General features: G+C 49.3%; 2 protein-coding genes and 1 pseudogene across 13 annotated transcripts in view; 2 read left to right on the top strand and 1 right to left on the bottom strand.

The window, feature by feature from the left end:
• Angptl2 (angiopoietin like 2) overlaps positions 1-21,699 on the top strand; it is a 34,945-nt gene extending 13,246 nt beyond the window's left edge. Inside the window, exons 2-5 of the mRNA XM_027944115.2 lie at positions 383-1,248; positions 14,971-15,164; positions 17,498-17,768; positions 20,016-21,699. Of these exons, the coding sequence (XP_027799916.1) occupies positions 432-1,248; positions 14,971-15,164; positions 17,498-17,768; positions 20,016-20,215 (1,482 nt within the window). The 5' untranslated portion in view covers positions 383-431 and the 3' untranslated portion in view covers positions 20,216-21,699. The remainder of the gene's footprint in view (positions 1-382; positions 1,249-14,970; positions 15,165-17,497; positions 17,769-20,015) is intronic.
• Ralgps1 (Ral GEF with PH domain and SH3 binding motif 1) overlaps positions 1-23,184 on the bottom strand; it is a 244,625-nt gene that overhangs the window by 92,883 nt on the left and 128,558 nt on the right. The window lies entirely within an intron of this gene.
• Positions 16,112-17,289, top strand: LOC114094049 (transmembrane protein 126A pseudogene; annotated as a pseudogene).

Raw genomic sequence — 23,184 nt, 5'->3', positions numbered from 1 at the left:
CAGATCACACCTGTAACAGGAGCTTCAGGGGAAGGCTCAGGATGAGGCGATATGACAGTCAGAGGATTGCAAGACAGACTGTGCCTCCTCTTTCCCACTTCAAGCTTCCCTGAAGGTGGTTCTCAGGCTCCAGGAGTGGCAGGACCGGGACCCTGACATCCATATGTCCAGGTCCTCCTTTTCCTCTCTACCTTGCTGGGCCTGCTGTCTCTTGTCACTTCCAGAATGGCTCCCCTGCCCCCTGACTCCAGAAGAATAGAATGTGGTCTCCCAAAACTGTATTTGGGAAATGTTCCACCTGGCAAGAAGGCTAGGACCCTGATGGCACTGGTTACTGGCAGGAATCGAACTGTCACTGATTCTCCCCTCTGTTTACTTTCAGGGTTTCATAGAATCCATTCACAAAGAATAACCACCACATTGCAAGGACCATGAGGCCACTGTGTATCACGTGCTGGTGGCTGGGACTGCTGGCCACCCTGGGAGTTGCTGCAGGCCCCGAGGATGGTTTTGAGGGCACAGAGGAGGGCTCACAGAGAGAGTTCATTTACCTCAACAGGTACAAGCGGGCGGGCGAATCCCAGGACAAGTGCACCTACACCTTCATCGTTCCCCAGCAGCGGGTCACAGGCGCCATCTGCGTCAACTCCAAGGAGCCAGAGGTGCTCCTGGAGAACCGCGTGCACAAGCAGGAGCTGGAGCTGCTCAACAGCGAGTTGCTCAAGCAGAAGCGGCAGATTGAGACCCTGCAGCAGCTGGTGGAGGTAGACGGCGGCATCGTGAGCGAGGTGAAGCTGCTGCGCAAGGAAAGCCGCAACATGAACTCACGTGTCACGCAGCTCTACATGCAGCTCCTGCATGAGATCATCCGCAAGCGGGACAACGCACTGGAGCTCTCCCAGCTGGAGAACAGGATCCTGAACCAGACGGCTGACATGCTGCAGCTGGCCAGCAAGTATAAGGACCTGGAGCACAAGTACCAGCACCTGGCCACACTGGCCCACAACCAGTCAGAGGTCATTGCTCAGCTTGAGGAGCACTGCCAGAGGGTGCCCGTAGCCAGGCCTGTACCCCAGCCGCCTCCTGCCACCCCACCCCGGGTCTACCAGCCACCCACCTACAACCGTATCATCAACCAGATCTCTACCAACGAGATCCAAAGTGACCAGAACCTGAAGGTGCTGCCACCACCTCTGCCCACCATGCCTGCCCTCACCAGTCTTCCATCCTCCACTGACAAGCCATCAGGTAAGTCTTTCTGGGATCCCATCCCACGTGGGCCTCAGAGCCCGGTACCAGGCTTCCCTTGGCTGTGACCACAAGTGGGGGAAGAGGCACAGCCAGTTGAGATCAGACCAAAGACTTGCACAATTCTCTGGCAATCCCTTGAGCAGGCCCCTGGAGCCAGTGGGGTAAGGGGAACTACATTGCTTTGATGGATGTCTAAAGGTAGAACCGGGAAATGGGGCAGACACCCCCTGGCTTCTGAGAGAAGAGAAGGGAGGCTCATACTCCCCAGGCTCTGTAGGAGATGCTCTATGTTGGCAGCTGGGATGTCTTTCCTGCAGGCTTAGGGATAGGCAGGGCCCAGAGCTGGCACTTTCTAAATGTCATCCCAGAACAGCAGGCCAAGAGAAAGAGCACCATTACAGTAAAGGTAGGTTAACACACTGCAAGGGCTGGGGATTGGGAAGGTGCGCTTCTCAAATCCCCGAGTTTCCTACAGTCTGCTGGTGCCTGGGATTTTCAATGAGGCTTCCATATACTTTTAAATATACATTTCACCCCAAAATACGGTAATTCTCAGAACACTGTGATGGAGGAGAAATGGGGTCCCTGGTAGGTTTGGGAAATTTAACTAAGACATGGGCGCTGGATGCCTTCAAGCGCATTACCTGATATGTCTTGCAGGTCCTTGGGAGCACTCCTATTAAGTACCTTGCCCACAGGCTGAGGAGGGCAGGCTGCATTTGAGTTCAGACCTCTTCACTTTAACTCTTAAGCTGACTCTTCTGTGTGAAAGGACTCTGAGAATCCTCAGTCTGGGTGGAGTGGGCCAAAAACCCCTCCTGCCAGAGCTTGGCCTCTCATTTACCCAGGAGGCAGCAGCACTCCCAGTGGGCCGCCGTGAGAGGCAGGGTCATCTCCACAAGAGCTAACCACATATCTGCTCCATGGCAGTACTTTGGGTACTGCTTTGTTGTATAAGCAGGGAAGTATTTTTATTGAAAATACCCTATTTCATATTTTTAAAAGTAATCACCAGAACTGGGAAGAGCATTCTCTTCATATATCTGAGGAGCTGAACCTGCATGCCCGAGGATGGCCAGTGGGCAGGACAGAGCTTGCTGTTTGCAGGTCAGTAGGGATAGAGGGCAGCTAGGCACAGGGCAGAGCATCTGTCATAACATCTCGTAGGACAGACTGGACTGGGCATGGGGGTTAAGAACAGGTGCCTTGCAGAGAACTGACCTGGTTTAGAATCCTGCTTCCTCCACTGACTAGTTCTAGGACAAGTCACTTTGTCCCTCTCAACCTCAGCTGCCTCACCTAAAGCTTCTGATAGATTCTATTTTAATCTATCCTCAAATGACAGTTCTATAAAATCAAACACTGTAAAACCTGTGTTTATTTTTCTGTTTGTTCTCTTTCTCTGTGGTGCTGGGGATTGATCCCAAGGCCTTGCGCATGCTAGGCAAGTGCTCTACCACTGATCTGCACCTCCAGCCAAAAACTGCTGAGTGTCTTCATCTTAAAACCAGGAGACTAAAACAAACAATCCCTCTTGAACTCTGGCATTCCAAGGCTGATGACTGATCTATCTGCACACATGCCTGTTTTACATCAGAAGCTCCAAAAGAGAGGGTAGGGTGTGTTAATAGGTCTTTACCTAGAAGGTGAAATGTGCCATTTGGGCACCAAATGAAGCTCAGCTGAATGTGGTCATAAACCTGACATGAGTGACTACCCAGAAGGTCTCCACTTTTCTAAACATCTCTAGTTTCTAGTTCAACAATTTTGGACATTCCTAGGCTTGAACTAAGCTGGTAGATTCAGAGTGAAAGAATAAAGATCTGAGTTTGCATCCAGGCTCCACCCCTTGTTAGCTGTCTGCTCATGAGAAAGTTATTTAACTCCTCTGAGCCTCAGATTTCTCTCTGTAAAATGTGACAAGTGCCATAACCACTGGGTCACGTGGTGGACACTCAGCACAGCCAGCAGGGAATGCTGTGCTCCTGCAGTGCTGCCACAATGCTGAGTCTGGCTTCCTGCTCTTCATGGCACTAGGCTTGGGGAACCAGTTAGAAATGTTGTCCCTGCTCACAGGAACTCAGTCTGTGGAGGTGGCAGGTGCATGATTGCATCTGGGATCTATCCAGTGCTCATCATTTCTATTCCCTAAAAGCAGCACTTCAGTTATAACAAAGGATTTCTCTGGGAGGGAACATCTGGTGAGGCAAAAATTTCCAGATCATTGTGAGAATTTATGGGGCCAGCATAACAGAGAACTTAAAAGCAGTGATGCAGTGAGTCAACTCCAGCTGGGGGAACTGACCCCGGAGTGCTAAGAGCCCCTCAAAGGGGGAGTACGAGGCACTGGGGACACAAAGGTAGCATGACTGAGTGTGCCCTGAGGAGAGGGGAAGACTGCACAGAGATGGGACCTCTGTGCTGCATTTTGAAGGATTTGTAAGAGTTCAAGAGGCAGACCTGGGAGCTGGGAAACCAAGTTACTGGTAGGTCCCTCAGAGAGATGGGTCTGTGCAAAGACCCAGGGACACGGCCCTGCTCCCGGCCTCCCAAAGGATCCCAACCTCCTGCTGCTTCATATTCCAGCATGATCTGAAGTACAGGTAAGGGAGGCTATGGGCTGCTATGGATCCAAGGCTCCTACCCTCACTGCACCCTTTCTGTCCCACTTGAAGAAGTACCTGGTGTGGGACGGCATGACAGTGTGATCTCATCCCATTATGGAGATGGCTGAGGGCACATTTATTTATTTATTTAAGCAAAGCCTCCCCAAATGTTGGTGCACAATCCTTAGTAGCAAATTTTTTGTGGCCCATCTTACCACTGAGCTCCCACACAAGCAGACACCAAACTGTGAGGGGGAAGCAGAGGGTTTCCTTCTACCGCGCATTTGCCTAGCCAATCGGCAGAGGGCTCTTATCTGAGCTTGGGCAGGTTCTAGTCCCTGAAGACAAAACCCTCTCTGTGCTCTCTCCCAACAGAGCCTTTATTCCCAGTGACATGACTCAGCCAGAAACACCTTTGCAATTAGACACCTTTGTACCCAGGCCTCTGCAGCCTCCAGAGCTTTCACCCAGCAACCCCAGAGCCACTGCTCTTTACCCCATTGTTTGGGGCACTGAGCCCACAACACGCCCTTCTCTAGGGGACTGAGGCAGCCCTGGCTCCTTATCTGAAGCTGCATTCACTGGCCTGTTCCTGGCCACAGTGAGATAGTAGCAGGCTGGCACCAGGCCAGGGGGCCTGCTGAGAGCCAGGGTGAAAAGCCCAAGCAGCTTCTGGCTTCCCTGGCTCCTAACCTGGACTCTGTCCTGTCTCCCTCAGGGTTGGCCAGACCTACCTGGGGCATTTGGTTGGGATGAAACTTGTGATGAGGCCTGGAGACCTCTCCCTATGCTCCTACTGCTGCTGTTAAAGGAGAAAGCTGCAGGGATCATTCCCTAACAAGCAAAAGAAAGGGGAGGGTGGACTCTGGACTGACCCCAGAGGCTGACAGGGAAGGACAGTTAGTGCTGCCACAGTACAGTGAGTCCCTGTTGGAAATGAATTTTTAAAAACTAGCAGGAGTGGGCACTTTTGCCATTTTTCTCTCCTGAGACAGAGGACACAGCAGCTCAGTTGGTTTCTCAGTGGATAAAGGAGGAGCTATAAAATTATAAAGTAGCAGAACCGTCAGGGTCCCTCGGATTCCCCAGCATCACCTTCCTATCACAGAACTTGTCCATGTAGAGCTGAGATCGGTCCCTGACTTGTAACTTCCAGGACACTGAGGTTCAGAGAGGTCAAGAAACTTAGTCAAGATGTCACAGATAGTAAATAGCTCAGCAAAGCTCAAACCAGGTCTGTCCTAATGACTCTGGGACTCTGAGAAGCTGGAGGGGCACCAGTGTGAAAATTGCTCTACAACACTTACCCTGGCCCAGCCACCGGGGACCTACCTGACCTTCTGTCACTGTTTCATGGTACTGGGTTCCAGAGCAGCCCCTTGAAAAACAGCTCTCAAAAGAGCTAGTGGATGTGTTGTTGGAACACTCATGGTGCTGACAGCCCAGAAGCTGCACAGTGAGACCACTGGGACCACCCCTCCCTCAGCCCACAGAAACAGGGGAGTGCAGCCATGGAAAGAGCCACACAGCCCTGGCTCCTGGGAAATGAGCCAGTGGAGGCTGAAGACCAATCTCATTTAACTATCAAATCTGGACACACCTGAGGGGTTCATTCTGCTCCACATTTCAGTGGATATCTGTCTTTCAATGTAGAGCCAAGCTTGAAGTCCTGGCATCTTTAAATCTTAGTTCTCCAAGAATAGAATCAGTCACTGTAGTCTTTCCTCCAGATCACACTGCTTCACAGACAGCACAGGGCACATGTGGAGATCATCCCTCTCTCATCACAGGCATCTAGGGATGGGGGGACTTGGACAACTTGAACAAGAGTGTTTCGAGAGTTCAAGCAACTTAGCTAAGATGACACAGCTAGCAAGTGGCGCTACCAAGGCTCAAAGCTAGGCAGATTTCTTCCCCTGTATTTTATCTCCACTCACCCTTTATGGTAGGAAATATGTCCATTACATCATGGTTCCTTAGCATGTTGGAATGTTTTGTAACAGAGAAGGAGGTATACGGCACAGTGGCTTCCATTCTTTCTGGAAGTCAAGCAAGCATCAGTCCAGAGGGAAGTGGTGCTGGCCCTGTAGGCAGATAGGTCAGCTTCGCAGCCTGAGCTCCCTGGCCTGACTACCACAGTGAGCTGGAGAGGCCTGGGGTGCAGTGCTGATGTCAAGTAGGGGTGACTGTGGCTATACTTGATTTGAATTTAGCCTTCAAGGTTGCAGAGGCCGAGGGGAAAGCCTCACAGGTCTCCTGTCTTGAGCCTGTGCTGTTCCCACTGTACTCCCCTCTCACCAGCCCCTAGCAAGCTGTGCACCTCTACCCCCAGTGAGACCTCCATAACCCCTCCCCGTCTAACCTCTTTTCTTCTTTGTTTTAAATCCCTATTTCTCTTCCTGCCCACCTGTACCACTGGAAACCTAAAGAAGAGGGGTTTTAAGTGTCTGGAAGATGTTGCTTTTTCTAAAGTGTTTTATTAAACATAATAAGATTCCCAGTTCATTGCAAACTACATAATGCAGTGATGCTTCAAAGTGCGTTCATTCTTTGCTAGCTTCTTGCTCAACAAAAGCCACAGGAGGAAGAGGGTTCCCGAGCCATCCTCCTCCTCCCTCCCCACTCCTCTGGTGGCTTGGGAGAACTGATCACAAAGAGCTTTTGAGTGTGATGGAAAGCTATTCCTCCAGGCCTCAGGCTGTTTTCCAAGGATGACATTGGGCTAAACGCTGTGGTATTTGCAGCCACAGGAGATAAACTATCAACTTGTTACTGTTAGAAGCATGGGGATTTGGCATCTCATGACTTGGAAATCCTAACAGTTTGGCATTTGGCAAAATGGAAGTAATCTAGAAAATCCTGGAGATCGGGCATCTGTGGCCAGCTTGCTACTCACGCTGATGGGTTGTCGTGGCAAGCTTACATAGCAGACTGTATCATAACCCTGAGAGGCCGCCAACATTTTTTTTTTTAAAGACAAAGAAAGCAGAATTAAGTTAGCATCACATTTCTGAGTGTCTAAAATATCACTGGTTGAATTTGTTGACACCAATGACTAGGTTACTATCATGAAAGTAATGATGTGCACCTTCAGTGACTTCTACCCACATCAACGAGGTCTGCAGTCACAGGAACCTACCTGTGGGATGCTGGAGATGGTCTCTCCCCAGTCCCCATATGGCTGCCTCAGCCTCAGCCTTCCCTGGAATGAATCTGGAGAAGAGTAGTTGACACTAAGCTGAAGATACTTTGCTTAGTATCTCAAGATCAGCTGATGAAGTAGTTGTAGGTTACCCTTTTTGTGTGTGTTTGGTGCTGGGGATTAGAACCCAGGGTCTTGTGCAAGTGAGGCAGGCACTCTACCAACTGAGCTATATCCCCAGCCTCCACCCCTCTCTTTTTAAGTGAATAAATGAATTTCACTTAATAGATTTTTTTTAAAAAATACAATAATTTAAGTTAAAATTTCTATACATGCAGAGAACAAGTTTGTAAGAAGAGAATTTTAGTTTAAATGACAAATATATTTAAATCATTTTTCCCTAAATATTAAAATTAAGTATCTTAGTACGGTATTTCTAGAGTAATTTCTAAAAGAACAGAAAGGGTGACCATCTGGCCCCAGATACCATGTGCCAACTTCCCGCTACAGACAGTCCAGTCTCCCCCACAGAACAGAAGTCCTTTGCCAGGGTTTGGTTGGGATGCTGATGATCAGCTGCTATGGGGCCCATTTCCAGATGGTTCTCAAGCTGGAAAGGACAGAAGGAGGGTGAGGAAGAGACTGTGGATTGGGCTGGTGAGAAGATGCAGCCTGGAAAGATGGATGAGGGCTCCCTGACCTGACCAAGTGTCCACCCCAGAAAAGCCCACAGCCTAATGGGGAGACAGGAGTCCCCTTCCCCCAAGGCTAACACAGTGTGGTAATCGCAGCATAGTACGCAGGAGTAACCTGGGCCTGGAAGGCAGACCTGAGCTCCAATTCCAGACCCTGCACTTCTCAGGCCCAGGCGTGTGACCTCCTCACTGCAGGGCCTCAGGAGGATAGAACAAAACATGGGATGCCTAGCAGGTGAAGGCTCGCCACATATGGTAGTCATCATCTCTACTAAATTCCTAGAGATAAACATAAAGCACTTTGGGCATCCAAGCAGGATTCAGTATCTCCTGTGGGGATGGGAAAGGGTTCCTGGAGGAGGTAATGAGGGTAGCAGGGCCTTGCAGATATGCTCACAGAGTCTCTGCCAGCAACTGTCAGGAGTTTATGGAGACCAGGCTTGGTGCTGGGCAAGTGCCCTATTTTGTGAAAGAGAAAAATGACATAATGCCCAATTATATACCAAGTGGCTTGTGGTTGAGCCCCAGTAAAATGACAGAACAGAGTATGAAGAGGGGTTTTAAGTGTCTGGAAGATGAAAAGGTGATGGATAAAGTCAATCTTGGTTCTTTAAGAAGTCAAGGAAGCTGGTCGCCTTCCTTGGAAAAGGTTAACAGGTTGGCCAACCACAGGACTGTGGAGCACTGTCTAGCATCTGTGGGTTGGTTGCAATTCTGGGTCTGATAAGTCCTCCCAAGATGTTCCTGCTTTGAACTGAGAGCCCTGGTCATCCTCAAAGTGTCCTAGGGGTGGGGCGGGGGGCTCTGTGCACCACCCATAGCCACATCCAGTCTTGGGCACCTGTAACGGCATCCCTTAGGGAGCCCCAGGGCTCCCCTCTCACCAGTCCCCAGCAAGCTGTGCACCTCTACCCCCAGTGAGACCTCCATAGCCCCTCCTGGTCTAACCTCTTTTCTTCTTTGTTTTAAGTCCCTGTTTCTCTTCCTGCCCACCTGTACCACCAGAAACCTAAGAGTGGGCACATGCTTCTTAGTGTCCTTTGGAAAGCAATATTGTGACGCCTGTTTATCTTGAGGTCAAACCAATACAAACAGAACCCCCTTAAACCCTTCATGGGCCCTAAGAGCTCTTGGAAGGCCCCAGACTATATCAAGTGCATTGAAGCCACACCCACCAGGCCATCTCACATATCTAATATAATTTTTACTGTAACAATCTTGAAAGTATTTGAATAATTTTGCTTTTGAAATTATTTGGCTAAGAGTAACTCAATTAATTTATGGTTAACTCTGATTTCTCAGCAAACAGCAGGCATGTTCAGGAATTCTTGGGAAGTGAGAAAAAATTTAACCTACAAATTGTTTTCAAAAGTAATAACATTTTTATGAAAGTTAAACTTTACAATTAATGAACTTGACAAGATGTTACACTTCGTAGAAATTTAATTATATACTAATAAATTTCAATTTTGTAGTTTTCTTTTCATATTTGACAGCCAATAAGTATTTTTTAAGGCCTCAAACATTTTCATAAACTCCTGAAAAGGCACTGTGCCCACCACCTGAGGACTAAAGCAGCCTCAAGAGCGGGCAGAGCACTTGGACCCTTTCCCTGGAATGACTGGAAATGGCATTCATGATGTAAATGCTGAGGCTCTATAAGAACTAGAGGCCTTTGGCATAAGCTATTCCTGTATTTAGGTAATTGTTTTGGACTCTGGTTCTGTAAAAGTTAGTGGCTGACATAGAACATATATGGTCATCATCAAACTATTATTCCACCAAGCTTCTGGATAAATGAGTCTCGAGCAACTACAGATAGACTGGTCATCACAGACCCTGCCCAGTGCCTGTCCTGCCCTGGTGGGACTCTCAGGAATTCTGCTCCTGGCTGGGGGGGGGGGGGACTCACACCTAACAGCCCATGTGCCCTGGCACTCAGGATGGATAAATGTGAACAGGAAACTCCAGATCCAATTTTAACAACTAGTCACTTCGGTTAGGAATATGTTTCCGGGAACAGAAAAATGACTTTTTGGAGAAAGGCCATCAGTAAGAATAATTGAAAACCCACATACAGTTCTCATGCAAAAGCAGGTGACTTGGTGATATCACAGAAGCCTCTCCCCAGGGGTTTAGGGACTAATGCATTCATGGGAGCAGTTCCCCATGATGTCAGCACAGGCTCCAGGGTCCTCTACATGGCCAAAGGTGGTTGGGTTCTTAGGTTTGGGGCTGGGCTTAGGAAATGAAAGTCAGTCAACTGCTGGCCAGCCCAGCTCATGACCCAGAGGGCTTCTGCCCCTCTTGCTGCTCCTCAGGGGGAGCTGCAGTAGCTCTGCTCATATATTCATGGTGTGGGGAGCCCTCATTGAAAGCTGCTGCAGTTTGTGAACCCATTTCAATGCTGGGGCCTAGGTGGGTGAGCTGGCCTGACACAGGTCCAGCCCAGACCACAGAAAGCAAAGAGAAGAGGAAGTTACACGATGGCCTGGCCTGGCTTCTGGCTCTAACTTGCCTTTACCAGAAAGGCCCCGACTGGAGGCAGTGAACACTGCATTGGCCATCAGTGAAGTCTGGTTTCCTGGGCGGCTGGGCGGCTGGTGTCTTGATGCCTCTATCCAGAACACCAAAGGAGGGGAAGCAAAGAGGGGCTTGGCAGTTACCAGGGCTGACACTAGGGTTCGAGAGCCCAACACCTGCATCTCTGCAGGAGGGATGTGCCAGCATTCCTTCTCTCCTCCTGGCATCAGGTCCTGTGTCCTTCCTGTGCCCTTGCCACCCCTCTAGGGAACCACACTGGCTCGGCTCAGCCATGGCGGCTGCATGGCTCTTCACGTGGAACATTCCAACTGTGGTGTAAATGTGGTCTTTATAGAGGTGAGGTTGGGGCACGTACACCGCTCTGGGCCTAGGTGCTGCCGAGTTAGTATTGGCCTGGTTCTCTGGACAGAGCCGCCCTCTCAGAAGGGGAGCCAAGTCAAATAGTGCCTGGGCGCTCGCACTGTTTTGGAGGGAGGGTTTCACCCACTGCACGTCAAAAATTTAGCTTCCTTGATAAAAAAAGATTTCCATTCTTTATTTCAATACATCTTTGTGGCCTTTTCCGCTGAAACTCTGACTTTTAAACTATGCCTGTGAAAAATATCTATTAGCAAATAGCTTTATATTTAGTCTTGGAAATTCAAAATATACAGTGATGTTTGTTTGTGTTTGTGTGTATATGTGTGTGAAGTGGGTGGGGAGGGAGAGGGAGAGACAACAGAGACAGAGGAAAGAGTATGAATAACTTCCACCATGTCAGCTTTCACCTATAACAGGAGGAAAGAGACTGTGCTGAGCACCGGCTCAGGATGGCCTCTTGGCTGCTCCACGTTGGTGAGACCCTTAGGATAGCCAGTGCTCCTTCCCCATTTTACAAGAGAACTTGAAGCTCAGTGAGGAAACTGCCCAAGTCATATTGTGAGTAGGTGAAGCCACCAAGATCTGAGCCAGTGGCTCGTGACTCCAAGTTGGGAGTCCCTTCTTCAGCGCCACACTTGCTCAACCATGGGCCTCCCCTAGCCCCCCGGGGCATTATGTGTAACAACCTGCATATTGGCCTTATGTTATTTACGTTACAGTTGCAGAATTCTGGACACACTGCATATGACAGGTGTGCCACTGCATCACTCCCCTGCTGCATTTGTAGGTTGCCCATCAAATCAGGAGGCTTGGGCTTGGCTATTTTAATGCAGCCATTATTTCATTGCTGCCAGTTTTTCAATGCAACCTATTTTTTGAACAAATTTTCCCTCATTGTTTGCATTTTTTACATTTGCCACAGTGTCTCTAATGTAAGGAAAGGAATGCATATGGATGTGTGAGATTTGGTGGAGGTCTACGAAGGAGAACTGTTTGGGGCTTCAGTTTTTATTTTATTGCTTCTTTTCAGTTATTTATAACATTAGGATTCATTTTAACATAATTATAAAAGCATGGAATATAATTTGCTTTATTTCAGTTCCTGGTACTCCCCCCACCTCTGGCCGCTGTTCCCTTGCCTTTGCTCTACTGATCTTTCTGCTATATTATAGTGTGTGTGTTTTTTTAATTGGCATCTGTGGATGTATGTGATGGTGAGAACCACAGTGGTATATTCATGCATGTGCACAGGGGGCACAGTTCTTGTTGAAAGCCAACAGGCCTGAGTATCAAAGAACAGGCTGCAGGGATATACGAGAGTCTTATCTAACATCATGAAATGCAAAATGCTTCCTGATTATACCTGCCCCATGACTCTAGAAGGACATAAATTAGAAAATTACTAGATTTGCCTAAAAAAAACAAAAGATAAAACTTCTCCATCATAAGATACTTAAAATAGTTGAAAACTGTGCAAAGGATATTAAGAAGTCAATAGGAAAAAAAAAAAAAGCAGACTTTTTAAAAAGGAGTTTAACACCTTGCCAAAGAAGAACTGTTTTTATTATTATTTTTTTGACCTGGGATGACTACCAGGTTAAAAAAATAAAATTTTTTAAAAAGTAGTCCTCAGGACAGAGATTGCAGCCTGGGCCCCCAACCCTCAAATTCACTCTGGTTGGGGGAAAACAAGAGTGCTTTGGAGTCAGGACTCTGGACCACCCAGACCATCTGAAGACAAAGACTCACCCTGCACCTTACTGGCTTTGTCACCTGGGGGTCCCTTAATGTCTCAGGGGCTCTGCTTTCTTCATCTGTAAAATGAGGAGCCTGCTGCCACCTCACTGGAGTGTGGGTAGAGGGAACACCCAGACAGGGCTTGCCCTGAGCCCAGTACATGTGTTATCTATTGTTATTATTCATTGTTATTACTACTACTGCAGACAAGACTCTTTTAGAGCTCACGGTCATAACCTAGGGCTTGAGGGTCCATTTTCCTTCTGTTCTGAAACTATACAAAATTATGTGAGTCTGTGCATTTTTCTAGAGAGTCTAGAACTTTCCCCAAATTCCTAAAGGGACTGGAGACCCCAAAACATTTTAAAATACTTTCTTTTTAAAAGGAACCCTTTGTAGGAATGCCAAAGGTAAAGCTGAAGCCATGAAGGAACATAGGCTTGGGCCACAGGACTCACCTGCTACCTCTCACTGGCCTCCAAAGGCTCCCTACGTGGTAACCCCTTCAAGGACAGCCTCTCTACCGCATGAGAGCCCACGAGCCCAGTGGCTCTGCAGGAGAGGCCTGTGGCTTGGTTAAGTGATGTTATTTTGCAGGCCCTGGGGATCTTCCATCTCCAGTATGAGCATCAACCGCCCCTCCTGCATGGCTGACCTGGCGAGGAGCTGGGCGGCCTCCCACGCCCACTGGCGCTCTGCTCCAGCTGTTAGGGACAGACTCCTATTCTCTGCCTTGGTCCCTGGAGCATGGACCAAACACAACCAAAACCTTTTTCTCCTTCCTGAATGTTCTTCCTGGAGGTCTGGCCTCCCTTCCTCAGGATGGATATTGAAGAGGGCCAAGGGCAGGAAGGGAGGACACAGCCACTGGTGCCATGCCTTGTGCTGGGGTGGGATGCATGGGAGCCGGCCCTGGGCCTCATATGGGAGAAGGCTTGGTAAATGGGTGAGAAGCACCCTCAAGGAGGAGGCCTGCAGTGACTGTCAGCACCCAGGCCGCCCTAGGTGCCCAGAGCAAGGCGGCTCTAAGATGGGTTCTCTGGAAGAGCCCGCTGAGATGTCCGACAAGGACAATCCCAAACCTCACCCATCTGACCATCCATCATGTGTGGGCTAGCTAAGCCAAGCATCAGCCAGGACTGAAGCTGAGAAGTTGGGGCTTCACAGGCAAAGCTGAGTGTGCCCCGACCCCAAGGAGGGGGAAAGACAGGATTCCTCAGGAAGTGGAGTGAGAGGAGGCAGGCAAGGCCAGCTCCTCCTCACATCTGCCAAAGCAGCCATGCTCTCCTGGGCTTCTGCAGCCCTGTGGGGGCTGGGCCACAGTTAATAGCAGTTGAATAAACATACATACTAATAGAGCAAGATGAAATTTTCTAAGCACTTTTGATCGTAACCATTCTCAGTATGAGAAGTATTTTAAAGAACCTGAACCAATGTGTGGTGATTTTACGTATTTTGAACTATGTGGCTGAAAGACCTGGAAGACCTCCTAATGTTCCATGAGATGAATAAGGAGGACCCAGCTTGTCTGGACCTTAGTGACTCAAGTCAGTACCTTCTTGCTGAAGTGACCAACCTTAGAACAAAGGAAACTGCTAGGGGAGGCTGGACCTCAGGGTGGAGGGGCTGAAAGACCTAAGCTATTCAGAGGCCTAGAACCCTTCTGGCCTCAGTTTCTGAGGAGAGCCATAGATTGAGGTGTGTCCCAGACATTGTCCCTTCGGTGATCTCAGAATGCATGGGCTCTGAGCATCTGGTCACAGTGAGCTTCCTTCAGGAAACACAGATTGAGCTGAAAGGGAACCTGGTACCACCAAAAGATGCTTGGAGACTGGTGTATGATTCCCTGCATCATTCAGATGTCTCTGGCTATTTGGCCAAACTCTGGGCTAATCTGGGCCCTGTAATCCTTCAGAAGTTCTTACTAGAAGCTGCAATGGTGTCATGGAGCGCTGTCACTGGAAGGGCAGATGTGGAACCTGGCTGAGGTGTGCCAGCGCTCAGAAGTGCAGTTAGGTGAAGCCCAGGCTGGCTAGTGAAGCAGAGCAGGAAGCTGCCTGGTGCTGGCAGGCGGTGCCACATCCAGCAGCATACGCCTCTTCACCAACAGAACTAACTTTTTAAAAAGTCACTCCAGGAACTTCCACACAAATGTGTGGTGATTTTATGTATTTTGAACTATGTGGCTGAAAGACCTGGAAGACCTCCTAATGTTCCATGAGATGAATAAGGAGGACCCCAGCTTGTCTGGACCTTAGTGACTCAAGTCAGTACCTTCTTGCTGAAGTGACCAACCTTAGAACAAAGGAAACAAATAATCTCTGAAATCCTGACAACCCTGAAGGATGTAAATATGATGTCCATTCTACAAATAAAGGAAGTCAAGGGTGGGGAGAAGTGAGGAAGCGTGCTGGGAGGTCACAGTAGGAACCAGTGAGGGCAGAAGATGGGCTTGAAGTCCTTACTTTTATACCACATTATTACTCAAATGTGCAAGACAAAAACCAGTTCCCTCAAATTACAGGCCTGTGGCTTCCTGTTGGAGCCCTGCCAGAGGCTGTGCCTATCTAGGGTACATCTGGGGCTGTGGCCTTGTGGCAGGCAGTATGTGACATGTGCACGTCTGTGTCCCTAGGCCCATGGAGAGACTGCCTGCAGGCCCTGGAGGATGGCCATGACACCAGCTCCATCTACCTGGTAAAGCCTGAGAACACCAACCGCCTCATGCAGGTGTGGTGTGACCAGAGACATGACCCCGGGGGCTGGACTGTCATCCAGAGGCGCCTGGATGGCTCCGTCAACTTCTTCAGGAACTGGGAGACATACAAGGTGAGACCCAGTGGGGCCTGTTTGCACTGCCCACAGGTGACTGGCCCACCCCAAGGCAATTAGAATGAGGACAGGGCCATTTTTGCAAACACCAGGGTGGTAAGGACAGGCTCCTTACTCTGCCTACTGCTAGCATCTGTCACAGGACAGCAGTTAAGAGTTTGGACCACCAAAACCCCACAGGGCAGAGGGACTGCTTGCTCCAGCCTGGGTGTGGGCAGACTCTTGCTTCCAGCTGGGGTTTCCATGGGTATGACTTATTCTTGGTGCCCAGAAGGGGCAAGGCCTGAGGCTTTCAGCCCTGGGAGATCCCAAAGGGCTCCTGGAGAGAATTCTGCTACTACTGGAGTCCTAACTGTAGGGCCCATCTCAATTTGTAGGGCACTGCAGTGCTCATCATTGTAGAAAGCAAGGCTGCACCCCACTCTCCTTCTTCTGGTACTGAGGACAGCCTAAATGGCTCGGGCCATGGGAGTACCCACAGGGATCTTGTACATGACCTGGTGACATAGGTGACAAGGGAGAGTTCTTTGCTCACAGCTACCTAGCTGTGACATGCAAAGCAGTGACTGCAGCTTAGCCCTCGGAAACCAAAGCCATGACTCCCTTGGCCATAATGCCTCTACATGTGGCTCTGCCACACCCCCTTCTTGGGTCTCTCTCTGTCTTGGCTCCCTGGACCACCTCCTGGCCAGCCTATATTTCTGCTTTTCCTCCATATCCCAGCTTGGAGGCTCCTGGAGTCTCTCCTCCACACTTCCTCCTCTCCTGTGGAGGTGGCAGAGCAGTGCCCAGCACTGTGTCCTTCCTGCTCGTCCTGGCTGGACCATCTAGGGAGGATAATGATAGCGCCTTGCTCTTAGGGTCGGTATGAGGGTTATTAAAGTATCCTGGTGAAGTTCTTGTGACAGTGCACACATGCTGTAAGTGCTCACCAAACCCTAGAAATGGTTACTGCCAATGAACCCATCTGCTTACGAGGCTTTGGTGGCCAACATGCAGCTGATGACCCTAAAACTACCTGTCAAAAACAACTGTAAGGTCAGCTAAAGATGGCGGTGGCGGGATGAGCCAAGTAAAGTTTGTAGCTTAAGCCCCCACCCCCCCCCCACACCCCCACCCCATGTTAAAGGAAGAACAGGCGAGGCATTGGCTGTTGGGAGGAGAGCAACAGGGTCAAAACGGAAAACCATAAACCACATGATATTATCAAGAAAAACTCAATTTTTGATATCATAGCCAGAAAAATTGAACAACTACCAGAAGCAGAAAGGAATCTACTTGAACATGGATCTACAAATATTGAACTTAATGCTGCTCTCTGGGGCCTAACGGCAGTCTTTTTCGGTGCATCTTGCATGTAACACAGGCCCGAATAGCTGCTGGCTTACCAATGGCAGTGCTCCCATTTTGACAGAGAATGCATCTTTCAAAGGTTTTGTAAGCATAGCTTTGGGTACAGGTGATTTGAACTGTGAAATCTGTACTGTGATACGAGGTGGACCGGTTGATTTTGTTTTAGGAGGTCTATACCCTTTTTTCTTAGATATACCTGTAACTGGTGGCCTAGCAGCCAGGTACAATCAGCCCTGCTGCCAGAGAAAGGAAACACCTTCACTTACTGGACTAGAATTTCTAAGCTTATCTTCTCAAAAATGTTATTTCCCATTTTACTTCAGACTATGTTTATAGCATACTTTGGGTCTAGACAATATAAAGTACTTATAAAAGCCCTTCAGTTATCTGAGCCTGGCCTAGAAATTCACTGATTTTTAAACAAATGTATATACAAAAATAAAGTTTTAAAGATAAAAAAAAATGCTAAAAACTAGTAGGTTTTCAATCTCGAAGGGAGCCTGGGTGGATGCGACATGTCCCTCACAGCTCACACCTGTCTGGTGTGCTAGGGCTTATGTGTTACACGCACCCACAGCAGGGAGGTGAGGACTCTGTCCACGAATGCCGGCCACATGCCTACTGTGTGCCAGGTTCTCAACTGACCACATTGTCTGTGATCCTGCAGCAGCATGTGGGGAAGGCAATAGCATCCTCAAGTGAAGGTGAGGAACCCAGGACTCCCATGATACCTGGCCCAGAGGGGGCATGGTCTGCTCTCCACATGACCCCTCTCCACATGTCTGATGCACAACTGAGGTTCAGAAAGGTGAAGTGACTCTCAAGTCACACAGCCACCATGTAGAGGAGCCAGGATTGGAGCCCAGGCCTGTCTCTGGCTCCAATTGTTTCCTGGGCTGCTCTACCCAGGCTGAGGGTCTGGCCGCTGGTGAGGACACTACAAGCTCCAAACTCATGCTCTCCCTTATCTTCCCCAGCAAGGGTTTGGGAACATTGATGGAGAGTACTGGCTGGGCCTGGAGAACATTTACTGGCTGACAAACCAAGGCAACTACAAACTGCTGGTGACCATGGAGGACTGGTCCGGCCGCAAGGTCTTTGCAGAATATGCCAGCTTCCGCCTGGAGCCAGAGAGCGAGTATTATAAGCTGCGGCTGGGGCGCTACCATGGCAATGCGGGTGACTCCTTCACCTGGCACAATGGCAAGCAGTTCACCACCCTGGACAGAGATCATGATGTCTACACAGGTAGGAAAAGTGGAGTCAAACCCAGGAGCAGGGCAGGGAAAAGAAGTCAACCAAAGCCAGAGGCCACAACCCAAGGGCTTGAGAACAAGGAGTCTCTAACCCTGTTCCCACCTCCTGAATATCCCTTCCTCTACCAACTGCCCTCAGATTCCCTCTGCAAAGCTAGGTTACAGTGGCACTTACCAAAAGGGAAAAGCGAAGAGATGGACACTCCCATGCCAGGCTGTGCCCTCCTCACCTGTCTGAGGCAGACACGCCCTGGGTTCCAATGCTGTCCCTACCTCCTCAGCACACTGCACAATCTCCCTGGGCCTTGGTTTCCACATCTATAAGTAAGGACAATACCTACCTTGCAGGGCAGGGAGAAGGTTAGAGAGAAGGTACCTGATAGGACTCTATCAGGTACCTGCACACAGCAGGGGCTTGAGCTAGCATTGATGCTAGCAGGCTCTTGGCCATTACTGTGTCTAGCATGTAATGTTAATGCAATGCGGAGAGGAAACCAGATAGGAGACATGAAGTGATTTGTTCAAGGTCATGTGCCTCAAACCCAGGTCTTTATTAAGTTTTAATTAGATTAAAAAAAAACAAGGGAGGGGGCTGGGGTTGTGGCTCAGTGGTAAAGCGTTGCCTTGTACATGTGAAGGAGGCACTGGGTTCGATCCTCAGCACCACATATAAATAAATCAAGGTACTGTTATAAAAACAAAACAAAACAAGGGAGAACACAGGAAATAATAAGATACGCAGATACAGTCCTGCCATGAGTGCTGACATCACACTTCCCCACAGTTGATGCCTCCCAAGGCCCCAAACTCAATCTGTAGGTTGGTGACCCCTGTAGCTAGCACCACCTCTGGGCTGAGGCCAAGTCTGCTTTCCTGGGTGAGCCTGGCTCCTCCTGCCTGGTCTTCCTTTCAGTCCTGGTCTGAAAGCAAGTCCTCCCACCTTTGAGTAGCAGCTTCTGGGGACTGTCCCAGGAATGGCCTGTGCTTTAGGCATGCCCTAATACCTATGCACTGTGGTGAAGGAGCTTCACTCCAGGACCCCAGGCAGCCACGCTCTAGCAGACAGGTGTCCTGACATTGGGGAACAGGAGAGATGCGACCCACCTGTCCTCGCACTACACTGGTACTGTACTGACCCTGGTAGAGAAGTAGGCCCTTGCTGTGCCAAGGCTTCCGAAAGAGCAGGGCAGGAGGATGACCCTCAGCACTGGGACAGGGTCTGCTGTAGACTTCTTTGGGGTGACACTGGAGAGCAGTGAGAACTATGTGAGGGCTCTTTACCCTTGGGATATGTGAGGCCAGAGCAGAAGGGGCACCCTGGTGGATGGGAAGCAGACCATGGTATGCCACGGGTCTCCTTACTCCCCAAATGTAGCACTGCCATTTGGTCCTTGTAGCCTTGAGCTGAGGCCCCAGAACAGCTCTGGGAAATCTGGGGTGCCGGGGCTGATGCTCTCCTCCAGCTTTCTGCCTCAGGCTGCTGTGACCGTCTCATTCTGTCCCAACATTTCCACTGGAGCAGGGCTGCCCCTCCATCAGGCCCTCCAACCCTCAAGCCTGGCAGGAAAGCTCCTCTTAGAGGAAGGAGTCCCTTCCCAGGCCCAGTCCCCCCAATTGAGCAGCCCCAGTGACAGTGGCTCCTCTGGTCCTTCCCGCCCTGTGGGCACTGTGCCCCTGCGCACCCACTCACACTTTGCCCACGCTTCTTATTGTTCTGAACTGCTTGTCCTTGGCAGCAAAATTCAGCATGATGTGATATGCCAAGAGTTTTATGGAATATCCTTCTTTTATGAAATAACACAAGAAGTTATTTGGATGGAATACAGGCTGGGGAAGAAAAAAGGGGCATTTCATCTTTAACACTTACTTTGTCATTCTATAAAGACTTAATACAACACTTTCCACTCTTAAAATCCTAAGAAGCTCCCTGCTCACCCCCCCAGGCCACTTTCACTTTCTCCAGACCTGAGGTGGGGGTGTGGAATTTTTACCATCCTCTAAGAGATGAGGATGATGCAGGATGGGAGGGAAGCCATTGGTCTGTGATCTCGCAGCCCATGAGTTATAAAGTCCAACTGGCTCCAAATCTGGCCTTTGACCTCTGCCACAGAAGGCTCATCTCTCCAGCAGTCTTACTCTGAAGGCCTCCTAGAGAGGATCTTGCAGGAGACCTGAGCACACCAGGGACAGGGCACAAAGCTTGCTTCCAGGGACCTCCTTGCACCCTTCTCTCCTGCAGGAAACTGTGCCCACTACCAAAAGGGAGGCTGGTGGTATAATGCCTGTGCCCACTCCAACCTCAACGGGGTCTGGTACCGCGGGGGCCATTACCGGAGCCGCTACCAGGATGGAGTCTACTGGGCTGAGTTCCGAGGAGGCTCCTACTCACTCAAGAAGGTGGTGATGATGATCCGGCCCAACCCCAACACCTTCCACTAAGCCGCTCCCCTCTGGATCTCCCGTGGCCATCAGCAGGAGCCTGCCCAGCATGCAGCCCCAGCACAATGAGCAACTACTCACCAGCTCATCCTGGGCTGTAAGGACTGAGAGCTGGATTCTGTTTTTTGAAGTCACTGTGTCAGATAATGAAACTGGACTGGTACTGTGTTCTCTGTCCCTCCTCTACTTTCCTTCAAATCAGACAGCCCCTCATGTTTCTAGGACAGGACTGCAGACAACTCTTTCTTTAAATAAATTATCCCTACAATAAAACACCATTGCAAAATACCTTCACGATATACATGTGCATGAGCCTCTCCATGCACTTAAGTGTATGCCACATGTATATGCATTACATACTATCACATGTGATATGTCTAGATACACATATGGGTTTGCTATATATACACCGAAATGCACTCCAACTCTCAGACATTAAAGTTGTCCCCAACTTTGCTCTTTGAAGGAAAACATTTCCTTGATGCTGTGTTTCTGGAGCCTAAGGGCAGATCATAGGCTGTGTAGCCCCAATTCAAAGACTAATCCTCGGTGTTGGCGCACCTGGATTCTTCCAGGAAGGTCCACAAGGCTCATCTCTCACATAGGGGTTCCTGTCTCCCTCTCTTAAGAACCCCCTTGGGCACCTACTCAAATTTCAAAAATCATTTCTGTTTTTATGCTTTCTCTGTTCTCAGGATTGTCACCACCTTCTACCCAGTTATTCACTCACCCAGCGCCCTCTGTGTCAGTCCCCTGCTGCCTACACATTCAAGGCGCCCTTTCTCTTTACCCCTTGCCCATCCTTTTCTACCACAAGACCTTTCCTTCCAGGCAAGAGTCCGCCACCTCTGAGTAGGAACAGTCTGGGCGCAGGTTCTGGCCAGGGAAGGGAAGGCCAGGCCCAAAGCTACACTGGCGGCCATGTAGATTGTGTATTCAGTTCTGTATCTTCCGCTCATACTTTAGCCTCCATGTCATTTTAACCTTCACACAATAGTAGCCCCTACCTTGCCAGAGACACTCAGCTGAAGAGACGTCATCACTAATGTGCTGGGGCCCCCAGATGGCTACAGACTGGAGATCCCATGCTCAGGTGGACCAGAGTCTGCACCTCATCCCCCAACTACGCTTCTCTGGAGGACAGGGGCCACCAGACTCCTTGGTTGGTGCGCTGCATCATGGCGGCTTCCTGAATTCTGCCAGACTCAGTACTACCGGGACGACTGCCAAGCCAGGGGCAAGAGATGAGTCAGGAAGGTGAGACCCTCCCCGGTGGGCACATGGGTCAGGCATGCGAGATGTGGGGCTTTTGGTACTGTCCACGTCTGGGTGCGTGCCTATTACCTCAGCAGTTCTCACAAGTGTACCATGTAGCATGTTTTGTGTATATAAAAGGGAGGGTTTTTTAATATATTCCCAGATTATCCTTGTAATGACACAAATCTGCAATAAAAGCCATCAGTGCTATATGATGCATCTACCTTGTGTGTTACTGTTTTAGACTGCTTTCCCGGGGCCTCTCACATTGGACCCTTTAAGATTTGGCATCTAGGGCACATGCCCAATCCATGCCTATGGCACTCTCCCTGTCTGGTTCCTGCCTGCTCCCTCCTGATCCCTGTGCCAGCACCTCAGCCAGGGTGGCTCTCTGGAGCCCAGCTCTGCACTTCTAGTTACATTCTGAATACTTCCAGTGGGTGTCCTAAGAGCACCTCACAGCCGGGCAGGCAATCTCTGAGACGTGCTCCCCCAGGCCAAGCCTTCCTCCCCACCACATCCTCTGGCCTCCTCTCCCCACACCACTGCAGTGGGTGCCCCACCAGGAGCCTCTATCTCTCCCTCCTCCCAAGCCACACCCCCCACTAGGCACCAGAACTGTCTCCTACTACAACAGATCTGTGACTTGGGAAGGCAGGTCTAGACATGATAGGAAACCTTGAAGCTATAAAGGAAGAGACCAAGGGATATGACTTGAAAATTTTTTTTCTGTCTTCCAAAAAAGCAAAGCAAAATAAAACACTACCAAGATTGAGATGCAAATATCAAAAGAAAAAAAATATTTGCATGTAAATAGCAAATCCAGAATTAATACTATGACATATTCCAAGCTTTCAAATTAAGAAAGATACAAATACTGTGATAGAAAACTTGGCCAAGTATGTGAACAACCTTAGAAGTTGCAAATGGCCAGTAAACACGAGAAGATGTCAACTGCAGGGAGAACTAAGGGGTTGCACTGAGGGAAGGGTTAGCCATCATGTGTTGCCTCTCAGACTGGCAAAGACAGGACTGAGGTATAAACTGACTATTTTTTCAAGAGTAAGTTGGTGATATCAAAGTTTAAAATGCATTTAGGTCCTTAGACCCAGCAGTTCTTCTTAATCATCAAGAATACAACTGTGGGAAAGCCTTCTGGAGTGGGGTGTAGTTAAGGAGACTCTGTGTGTTTGGTGCTAAGGATGGAACCCAGGGCCTTGCAATGCTAGGTAGGTGCTCTGCCACTGAGCTATACCCCCAGTCCCAAGACTTGATGTTTGTAAAGCTTATTACATGCTTAAAAATGGACTTCTATTTTTTATTTCACCTTCATACAACTCTGTGAAGGAAGGATTATTATTCCCATCTCACTGAAGAGCAGGAGGCTTGAAGCTGAGGCTTGAAGTCAAGAATGTGCCACCAGGAGTTAATCCAGAAAGGACTAGGTGTTGGCACTGAGGACAAGTTCTTAGCCCTCCTTCTACCTCTCAGTCAGTTGCTTGGTCACAGGGGAATGCTACCTTGGCCCAGACCACAGCCACACCTCCTCAACATCTGGAGCAGAGTTGGGAGATATAGGAAACTTAGGCAAAGGAAAATGAGGTACACCCTTACTGCTCACTGGCATCATATCCAAACCCCAAAGCAGAAAGTTCTAGAAAGTCAAGCTAGTCAATATGAAGAAGTCCTTTATCTGAGCTACCTGGGATCCA

Source organism: Marmota flaviventris, chromosome 13 (assembly GCF_047511675.1).
Source record: "Marmota flaviventris isolate mMarFla1 chromosome 13, mMarFla1.hap1, whole genome shotgun sequence".
Lineage (NCBI taxonomy): Eukaryota > Metazoa > Chordata > Mammalia > Rodentia > Sciuridae > Marmota > Marmota flaviventris.
This window is presented reverse-complemented; position numbering and strand designations above follow the sequence as displayed.